Source organism: Sycon ciliatum, chromosome 7 (assembly GCF_964019385.1).
Source record: "Sycon ciliatum chromosome 7, ocSycCili1.1, whole genome shotgun sequence".
In the NCBI taxonomy this organism is placed as follows: Eukaryota; Metazoa; Porifera; class Calcarea; order Leucosolenida; family Sycettidae; genus Sycon; species Sycon ciliatum.
Window position 1 is genome coordinate 9,487,651 of NC_088649.1, and position 11,137 is coordinate 9,498,787.

General features: G+C 49.1%; 1 protein-coding gene across 3 annotated transcripts in view; it reads right to left on the reverse strand.

The window, feature by feature from the left end:
- The window catches only part of LOC135820940 (M protein, serotype 24-like), a 30,384-nt gene extending 22,170 nt beyond the window's left edge, over nt 1-8,214 (reverse strand). Inside the window, exons 1-6 of one of the 3 annotated variants that reach the window (XM_065334000.1) lie at nt 6,200-8,214; nt 4,346-4,453; nt 3,791-3,907; nt 2,709-2,816; nt 1,999-2,108; nt 1,101-1,257 (exon numbers count right to left, since the gene is read on the reverse strand). In XM_065334000.1, coding sequence (XP_065190072.1) covers nt 1,101-1,257; nt 1,999-2,108; nt 2,709-2,816; nt 3,791-3,907; nt 4,346-4,453; nt 6,200-7,654 — 2,055 coding nt within the window. In that variant the 5' untranslated portion in view covers nt 7,655-8,214. The remainder of the gene's footprint in view (nt 1-1,100; nt 1,258-1,998; nt 2,109-2,708; nt 2,817-3,790; nt 3,908-4,345; nt 4,454-6,199) is intronic. The other 2 variants (XM_065333999.1, XM_065334001.1) reach the window with 2 other exon arrangements.
- Nucleotides 8,215-11,137: the final 2,923 nt, after the last annotated feature.

Consider the following 11,137-nt stretch of genomic DNA (forward strand, 5'->3'; position numbering starts at 1 on the left):
GAAGGGGGGGGGGGGGGGCACTTAGATTTTCAATGACTACTACTAAAAAAGACTACTAGTACTCGTACCATACTTTCCAGGGCCAAGCCATACACCCTGTTGGACGTACGTGTTACAGACCTGTGTTGTATCTGTCCGTTTGTACAGTGCTGCTCAATGAGATCTGATCAAGTGAGTCAGCGCCATGCCGGGTGCTATGCAGCCCTAGACCTACGAACACTGGGATGTGGGCTGGTACAGGGTGCTGTGCAGCCCTAGACCTGCGAACACTGGGATGTGGGCTGGTACAGGGTGCATAGTTGACTCACACGACCGGATTTCACACAGCAGCACTGTTGTAAAATAAAAAAATGCTCACGGCAAAAGCCTCAGGGCTTCAGAATATTTCTGAACCATAAAGTGCTTGGTCGCCCTTTCACTGCTCAGACGGACAATACTGCCTTGACTGCGTTGCGGGCCACCAAGGAGCCGCGCGGCCGCGACGCTCGCTGGATTGAGGCGTTGGCCGAGTTTGATTTCTCTGTTGTGCACCGCCCTGGGTCTCGCCACAGAAATGCAGATGCCATGTCAAGGATTGTGGATATTCTTGGTGCCCTGTCTGCTGATCCTGATCCTGCTGCGCTTTTTTCTGGGTACGATGTGGGATATTTGTCCGTCCACCCGAAGAGGATATCCGTCACTTCAGCCGTCTCCAGAAGTTCCTATGGTCCCCTGCTCCTCAGATACGCATTATCGATAAGGTGCTGTACCTTGATCCACCGTTTGCTCATGATGTTAAGCGGATGTTATTCACCAGCACTGTACATGTCTGTGAATATTTTATGTTCGAGGAACTGCCGAAGAATGACCACCTCATTTTCCGGGAGGACAGGCTTCACTGTACGTACAACGGTCGGGAGTCATAATTATACAACACACGTCAGTGTAACATTAGCACTGATGTCGGAGTCATAATTATACAACACCCGCCACGGCCAGTGTAACATTAGCACTTACGTCGGAGTCATAATTATACAACACGCGCCAGTGTAACATTAGCACTTACGTCGGAGTCATAATTAAACAACACACGCCACGGCCAGCGTAACATTAGCACTTACGTCGTGTTCCTTCTCGACGCGAGGCCGACCACCGGGGCCCGGCCCACCGCCGCCACCCATGCCTGGCATACCTGGCATGGCTACCGCGCCGCCTAGCTTGGCCAGGATAGCCTGGTTACCGGCACCCAAAGGGCGGCTGGGGGACTTGCCTGTTACCCTGGAAACACAAACACAAACAACAACACAGCATTATAACTTGGATATTGACCCAGTAATAAATGTAAAAAAAGAGAAGAAAACACATCAGTTTGTGCCCTATTGTCGAACTGTCGGACTGTTTATCATCCTGTTACAGTCGTGGATAGTTGCTGCATAACTCGTTCCCATGTGTTTTCTTCTCGTTTCTAACAACACAATAGAAATATAATATATTGTGGTTACTCCTCACCATGTGCCAAACTTCCACTGACGAAGGCTGCGAGAAAAGGTTATGCAAGCTATGTAAAAGTACATTAATCGTGTCCGTTCCCGAAGGGAACTCACGAGGGCCGCTAACACCCGTTAAACCCTAGCGGCAGATGCAGCGCCTAACGGTGAGGGTGAGGGGATATGTCTCACAACCACTGCATGGCACAAGTGCCGAGAAACCCCATTAGCCACATCCATGTACCCCTTGTGTCTGGCCACAAGTTCCCGGTTGACTGTGGCCCAGTGTGGGTAGTAGCAAGCTACGTACATGTATAAAAAAAAGTTTTCCAGAGCACGAAAAGACAATCCGGCTTAAGAATAGAACCAAGCTAAGGCTGCTATAAAAAAAACCCGGTCAATGAAGAAGCACGAGCTCACGAAATGTACTTCAGACCTCAGCTGGTTTACTCGTACATGTGTCGTGAAAACAGGACACACACCACACACACACACACACATACACGGGGGTAGAGCACCACGCGAGACCTACTTTGGCTTGGGCTTGACGGAGATTGCCGGTGCAGATTTCTCACTGCTTGGTGTAGTGGCTGTACTGCTGCCATTGGACCTAGGTGGTGACACCGTACGCTGCCGCTCTGCCTGCAAACACATCAAAGCAAGAAAACAGGATTAGGATCCATACTTGTAGTGTAGACAACGACCTTTCAAAGAAAATTGTTGGCAAGCTGCCCGAAAAGTCCGTAAAGAGCAGAGCACGCGCGCACGCGCACACACACACACCCCTATAGATAATGACCTTTCAAAGAAAAAAGTTGGCCAGCTGCCAGAAAAGCTTGCAATGAGCAGAGCGTAGAGCGTTTTCAAATAGGGAAGAGAGAAAGAGGAGGCCGATCGGAATTGTCATAAATTAAGTTTCACGCCGAGGTAATCAAAAAGGCGACGTGGAGACAGCAGTTCAAGATGACGTACAGTACTATCGGGTGCCGAATAACGGAGCGCCGAAGAACGACCAGGCTAGAATTTCACCAAGCACAGCATACCAATGCACACCCTGTGACTCAACTGTGCATAGACTGTAATACATGAAAATAAGAACGGTCTATGCTAGCAGGCTGACCCCTCAGTTCTTCGGCGACCGGCAGTACTGTAACAGGACAACATTCTGATAGTGCCTACTCTACACTGTGGTGCATACCTCTTTCAGTTCTGATAGTACCTACTCTACACTGTGGTGCATACCTCTTTCAGTTTGAGACTGAGCTGATCACGCTCTTTGCGAAGATCATCCCGCTCAGCTTCCAGTTTCCTGGTTACGTTGTCAACCTTGCTGTTTGCATCCTTCAGTTGCTGATACAGGACACAAACATGCGTAACAAAGAGTAAAATAAATGTACACACTTGTTTTGAAGAAAAGAGGACCAAAGAGCTACAAGTTACGCTATAATATCCACTAGCACCACCAGCTACTTTACAATCAGCTCATGCGATAACATTGCATGACACTGACCAACGGTACTGACGTTCTACACCTACCTGTCGATCGGCTCTAGAATGTCTTGGCTGTTGCATGCGCACTCCAACAGCCAAGACGTGCTAGAGCCGATCGCCAGGTAGGTGTGGAACGTCAGTACCGTTGGTCAGTGTCATGCAATGTTATCGCATGAGCTGATTGTAAAGTAGCTGGTGGTGTTAGTGGATAGTTTAGCGTGACTTGTAGCTCTTTGGTCCTCTTTTCTTCTTAATTATTGAAGTTGACAGATACAGTCAAACTTCCTTTGGACAAACATCAAGGGACCAAGGGACCAGTAGTATTTGTTTGCAATAACGGGAGTTCTTCTTATCCACACTTTATACCCAGTGAATACACAGTGACTTGTCCAATAGAGTCATGGGTCATTCACTAGTTTGAGGGAAAGACACAAACGGGAAAAGTCTGAATAAAAAACTGACTGTCACCACCAGGATTGGAACCAGGGACCCTCGCTTTTAGACACATGGGTACTTGTTCGTCTAAAGGGAAAGTTGGTTTTATCAGTGTTCTTATTACAACGATGCTTCACTCCACAAGTAAGCTGCAGCGATAGAAAGGTGTGCCAGCCAATTGCCTAGCAGGTCTGGCAGATTGTTAGTGCCACGCAACAAGGAATGAATTAGGGTAAGCTGACAAACTCCCAACGTGCACCCATACACGTGAGGCCTGTTCATGCACACACACACACACACACACACACACACACACACACACACACACACACACACACACACACACACCACACACACACACACACACACACACACACACACACACACACACATCTTACTTTGGCCGTGCTACTCAGCTTCTCCTCCAGTTCAATCTTGTCTTTGCGCGCCTGGCCCCGTTCCTTCTCCATCTTGACCGACAACTCATCGGCTCTGTCTTCAGCAGCCTGTAGGTCCTGCAATCACGCAATCACAGCGGCATGAACATCAGAGGAACGCAACAGGATGCAATGGACGGACACACACAAACACGGCACGTCAGGCAAACACAAGAGCGGAAGACTGGGGTGTTACGAGAGAGAAGGCAGACAGGTAAGCAAACGCTTACCCAAACACACATACACCTCCCCCCCCCCCCCCCCCTCACACACACACACATGCACACACACTCACGCTCGTACTCCTACCCATCGCTGAAGCGATGATAGCGAACAGCTATGTTTGACATAGCAACTTGTGCTGGGATTACACCATTCAACAGCGTGCAAGGCTGATGAACACACACACAGACACACAGACACACACACACACACACACACACACACACACACACACACACACACACACACATACGTACACACACACATACACACAACACCAGAACGACTGCTCACCTCCTTTAGCTTAGCATCGGCGCTTTCCTGGCCTCTTTTCGACGCGCTCTGCTGCTGCTTCAGTTCCTTGGTTAGGTCATCTGCCTTGTCCTGTGCAGACTTCAGCTCCTGTAGCCAGCATCACACATTCCAAACCGTGATAACATATTGTACACTGCAACTCCGGTTTTATGCATAGTAGGGGGGGGGGGGGGGGCAATCAAGAGAAAACAAAATCATGAAATGTGAGACCTATATCCAGTTTTGTCATTAGCGATGTGAGCAAGAGCATGCGGGGAACGGCCACAGTACTTGTGGAGTTAAAACACAAAACACACGCACACGCGCGCGCGCGCGCGCACACACACACACACACACACAGACTGGAGCAAGGCGAATACTTCGTTGCAACTCCAGGGCACTATAACTCTAGTCAAGAGTACATAACCCCCAACAGTGTGCAACTACCTACACAACCTCTATACAGTGCTGCGACGACGGCAGTACTTCACATCACGTGACATGGTTCAAAAGGTTACTCTGGCAAACAGTGTAAAGCAGGGAGTAGTAAAATACCGGTATTTTACGACTCCCTGGTGCAAAGTAATCATAAGAGAGTTGTAACCAAAGCAGGTTTTGCGTAAAAACCTGTATCTATCATGTACACCGGAGTGCAAATTATGTGTACGGGTTTGTCACGTGATGTGAAGTTTTTTTTTTCTTTTTCAAAATACACAACTCACCGGCAGGCACATGGGATGGTCTGCCGTCATAGAGTCCATAGCTGGAGTTGCACACTGTTGGGGGTTATGTACTCTCACTATCGTATTACACGTTATTTTCGGTGTCATTTTAATTTCGGTAGAGAATTCAGGCACCTGAATTAGGATTACACCTAAAAGGCACTAGAGTATGCACTGCATATGAAGAGTAGGCTGGTCACCTAATTCTACATTACACCTGAAAGCTGACGGGTCCCTGGTACCGAAATTTAAATACACCTAAAATTACATGATACACAGTATAGTCTCCACTGCACTGTCTCATTGTACACTGCAACCAACAAACCCATCCATACCGCAACGTCAATTTAGGACACAGCTTGGTCGCGATTTCCCCGATTAGGTTTGCAGCGCTTGCTAAATCTCGCCATTGCAATGCATGCCCCGCCTGCAAAGCAATTATGCTATTCACGGCAGATTGAGCTCTAAGTGACGCTTTCTTAGAAGAGAGAGCTACGTTTGATGTCGTTTGTGATGTGCAGAATTAGCTGGTGGTGCACTGGTTGCCCAAGTCGGCAAGTCCACATAAGACAGTTGACTTGTGGAGGAAATTTCAGGACCGAGCAAAACTAGTCGGCTTGATTAATTTCCACCTTACTTTGGATTTGGTGACATGAAATACTCTTGTACCCCGATATGACGGAGTGTGAGTGGGGGCAAGAACGGGCATCACATCCGTGTGTGCGGGTGTACTACGGGAGCGCGGGCACGGACATCATGTGTCTGTAGGGGGAGGGCAAGGGCATTACGTGTGGTGAATGTATGGTGAAGTCACGTGACATATGACTACATCATCCTGAGTTTACCAATACAAGCAGTGACACATTGACAAGGAGGCGTACAGACACAGAGACACACGTACCCGTACTTGATCAATGACAGAAACTGGTCATTCGGGGCACCCAAGAGAGCACACACACACACACACACACACACGGGCACACGCACACACACACACACACACACACACACACACCACACACACACACATACAGTGTAAAAGACAACATGTGTGACTTGACTGTTATGAATCTCAGCCAGCCATCGTCCACAGGATTGCGCACAAACAAGCTAGCTATTCATTTGCCCTCACCTGTTTCATATTGGCCACTTGATCGCCATGTTTAGCCTTGTCTGCATCTTTCTCCTCGCGTACATCAGCCGCCTCGGCCTTCGCTGCTGCTAGTTTGTCTTCTAGGGACTTGACCTTCCTCTCCAGCGTAGTGACTTGCTCGCTGTCACGTCCGCTCTGTGATGACTTAGCTGCTAGCGCCGCATCCAGTTCCTCACGCACGGTCTCGGCACGTTCCTCGACCTTAGTCAGCTGACGGCGAAGTGACTGCGCTTCGCGGCGCTGCTTCCGCGCCTCTTCGTTATTGTCGTTGGCTTCCTGTTCGGCGGAGTCCGCTCGACGCTCGGCTTTCCGCACGTCTGCTCGTAGTTTGTTCATGTCGGCACGCAAGGACTTGCTGACGGCACGTTCTGCGTCCAACTCGGCTTCACTGGTGCTGCTGCTGCTCTTGGTCTTGCTCTGCTGTTGCTGCTCGCGCTCCAGGTCCGTGCGCGCTTGCTTGAGGTCGGCTTCGGCCGCTTCTCGCGCCTGTCGCTCTTCGGCCGCTCTGTCTTCGGACTTGGCCAGCTGCGATCGCAGCTTGTTAGCGTCGTTCTTCGCCGCGTCCAGTTCCCGACGAACACTGTCCGTGTCTTTGTTGGCGCTGTCCCGTTCTGCCTCCAGCGTCCGACATCGTTCCTCCAGTTCCTTGACGCGGCCATCGTTCACACTGGCTGTCTTAGTAGTTGTTGCTGCTGTTGTGGTGGCACTAGTTTTTCTCTCACTTCCATTGTTGTCCAACTCCGTGCTACTGCTGCTGCTGTCTGAATCAATGTTCTTTGCTGCTGCTGTCATTGGTGTTGTTGTTGCTGATTCAGGACGACGACCATAACTACTGCTGCCATTGCTGCTGGTGGAGGACGTACGCAGCCTTTCTGCAGCGCTGCTGTCCCCGTTGGACGTCTTGCGCTCGCTCATCCTTGCCTCGCGCTCTTTTGCGGAGTTCACAAACGATGAGTTGGAGGAGGTTTTTCTCACGTTTGTCGATCGAAGGCCAGCGTTGTTGACACCTTGCGATGCTGCGTAGGGTTTCATCAAGGCAGTATCACTCGTACGTCGTATCGGCTGACCCAGAGTTGGCCCGGTTGTCGGCGACTGCAGAGGCTTTGGAGAAAGCAACGGCTTGCTTCCCAATGGGCTTGTACTGGTAGGGCGACTCGTGGGTCTGCTGTTGTTCGCTGACAGAGGCGGACTTGCCGTTTCGCCCTGCTTGGTGAACAAACCACTCGCTTGCACTGCCGCAACTCTGGACGAACCTTTCGGCAGGTCGGATGTTGCAGCAGGCCTCGATCGCATCGTAGCAGGACTATTCCCCGCTGATCCAGGTCCCTGGCCGGGAACATGGTCTTTCTTATCTTGGTAGCAGTGCATGCACTTGTTGGCACGGAAAGGATTCGCCTTGAAGTTGCCGCATGGCTGGCCTGCCGCTCGAGACATCCTTTCTCTCCGCTCTGCTCGCAATGAGCTCCGTTTTACGTTTGACACGAATAGAAAACTTCACAAGGACTTCGAAATCTAGTGGCACTTGCCCGAGAGGGAACTCTCCCTTCTGCTCCTACTGCGTGACAGCTACAAATAGAAGGACGGCTTCAGAATACTTACTACTGGCAGTGAGTACTGGAGTAATACTAGCATGAAATTTTACAAGGGCTAGGGGTGCACTGCCCAACTCTGCTCAGCTGATCGAAAATCCAATCTTTCTACTTCCTGACACAGGAACTAAGGAACGGGAGGAAGCTGCAGCAGAACTATTCGAGCGACGCCTGACATTCATGTAGTTGGAACAGCTTCAAAGACTCGGCAAAAGTAATGTTAGTTTGCGCTCCGTTGACTGAAACTAGAGATTCCTCTAGCTCTAGCTCTGGAAATAGCTAAAATTAATGGCATATTTCAACAAAACTTACTTCGCCTTTTTCGTGTCAATGGATCATGTGCGCGTGAGCTGACTGAACGATCTTTGACCGGGTCACCTGCCCCCGGTGCAAGGAACTGCGTACAGTGCGTGCGTTGCTGTGTGTGCGCCTCCTAGCATAGCCTAGCCTGTCGAGATGTCGCAACGTCTTTTGAAGTTTTGTAGTCCTACTTATGGTCTTATTTAGTTCTACTTCTACCAAAAAAATCCGGCCAATGCCAAGTACTGTGTACGCGTACATAGGTATGGTAGGTAGGTCTACACACGCGCGGTACTTCATCGCGGGTTCATGCAGTGGCACTGCCACTGGACAGCACTGAACAGTCCGCGCCGCACTCTGCCTGCTGCAGTCGGGTTGAGCACTGCGCCGAGCCTGAGTCTGAGTGAGTGTAGAAGGCGACGGTTTCAAATAGGACATACCGTAAGGTTGCAAACCGGAACGGACTCCATATTCACTTTCTCTCTTAGTATTTTGATTAGAAAACATAATGTCACAGTGAGACTACGATGTGTTATAACTTATACTCTGAGCCAAAATGTCATGGCTCTGCGATGACCAGAAGCGCCACACCAAGCAGGTGAGTTTTTGACGTGTTGATTGTACGACTTTCGAAAAATCAACTTCTTGTCGCAGGTAAACAGCGGCTCGTCTCTCGCCAATAAAGCACCGCATACCAATCGAAACTAATGGAGAAGCACACACAAGGCTTATTGTTATTCTGTACTGGCCGTCGTGGAGCGATAGCAATTACCTAATTTCAGACTAAGAGTGAATTTGACGTGCACTCTAAAACCTTTCCGATTTGGAGCCACCCCTGATTTGAAGCGAAAAATTGGGCAACTTGGAGGCAATGGGTCAACACAAAGGAGTGGCTCAGTTCGATTGACTCTGGCCTCAGATCAAACTTCAACATGCCAGTTTTCTTCCACAAACATATTTCGAGTGAACAATCAACGCTGATGATAGGTTTGCATGGTTTGCGCCTATACAAATTTGGCTGACCTGTCAACATGGTCAAGCCGTTCCGGTATCCACTGGCACTGCACGTATCGAACCGTCGCCTCTACATGGTGTATGCGGGCCTAGCCTGTCAGCATGTGAACAGTGAAGTAACAGTTACTGCAGTACAATCGACCCGGTCTACCAGTACCACTACTGCACTAGGCACTACCACTATGAAGACTTGAAGTATGATGCAGTGCATGCGGCCCAGTACAGCTACCGGTACGGCGGTAGCTAGCATTGCATTTGGCCGGATTTTTTTGGCGACGACTGTACTAGGCCACTGCACAGTATGTACAGTCGACTAGTCATACATACTCAGTAGTCATTGCATACTTCTTGCTAAAATGTGGGATTTGTTCACACAATCACTTCCGCCATTGCAGTCCCACACAGTCATACTGAGTCTGTGACAGACTGTGTTGTCTTACTGATGTTACCTAAACATGCCAGTGACTTCTGCCATTGCATGACGCCTGAGCTCGATAGTCGTAGTGCAAATAGTTAATATTACTAATATTATTAGCTTTTTAATTATTTCTACCACCCACATCCTCGAGGCCTCCTTGTTACAGTACCGTCATTATCATAATTTTAGGCAGGAGTACTCTATCGCGCACAATTTCTGTACACAGTCTATCTCGTCTACCACAAGACCAAGGTCCACTGCACTGAGCAAGACTGCGTGAGCCAAGGCACGAGCAAGAGACCGAAGACTTCACTTCAGTAATGTAGATCTACCACACCAAACTACACTACAGTACATGTACAGGACTCGGTGCAGTCATGGCTGTCGATCTACCCGCAAAAAACAGTAGACAGTGATCATGACAGTGATGAATGATGTAAAAATGTAGTCCGTATTTTCACTGCTTTACAGTAAATGAGCAACACGACAAAGCCAACAAGGCAACATGCGAGCGAGTGCAGTTAGCTGAGATGATGAGCTGAAACCACAACTACAGTTCGCTGTCGCTGTCGTGTTGACTGTTGTGGACTACGAGACGAAACACGTCGTAATCATTGCTGACGGCTGAGAAGAGCAAACGCCGCTGTTATGTTGTGGACCGACTACAAATACTAGGCCACAGGCGCTACAGCTAGACACAGGCGCTAGGCCATCCAAACAGTTGTCCCACCTTCATATCACGGCTTCAGCCAACGCAAAAGAACAAGAAGTACATGTATGTGATGTAGCAGCACTCGTGCCATAGCATTAATTTTTATCAAGATACGGTCCATTCAGCGGACCATCGACCCTCAATCCGTGTCATCGCCAAGCTGCAGCGACAGCGGTGCAGCTGTTGTTGTCATCCGGTAGACATGGTAGATGAACATGCATGATGAAGGCGCTGGTTCTACCGTCGTGTCGACTGCACTGCGCAGTGCAGTGTGCAGTGCAGTGCAGAGTGAGCCTGTGAGGTCGTTGTCAACTACAAAAGTACGTAGAGTCTACAGATGCAAAAAGACAAGCCAAGCTAGGCAAGTAAAGGACATGTCGACAGGACCCGGGAGACACCAAACTGTCGCGGATGTTTCAATACACTCCATCAATGGCATCACTGCACGTACTGTGATACACTACCCTACCCAGTAATTAATCATTTATGAATAATTATGTACATGTCACGTAGATTCTGCAAAACCAATGATTAGTAAAATAATGGATACCAGGAGATTTTCCGGAGATTTTACTACTTTCTCCTGGGTACACCGTACAGTAGATAGCACAAGTACAGTAAAACCTGTCAATGCGACCACTCGGATAAGGCGACCACCTGTCCTAGAAGACCACTGAAACCAGCACCAAGGAATGCTATTTCCAGTCAAATGACCCTGGAAAAGGAGACCACCCGGTAAAAGAGAGTAAAAGAAGGTTTTGAAGGTCCCTTGAGTGGCCAGGTTTCACTGTACAAAGACAGTCCACAGTCATAATACTCCCTTCCTGGGCATAAGCATTACGACCTAGCATGCAAGTGGAAATCGTCCGCAAATGAAGTATTTC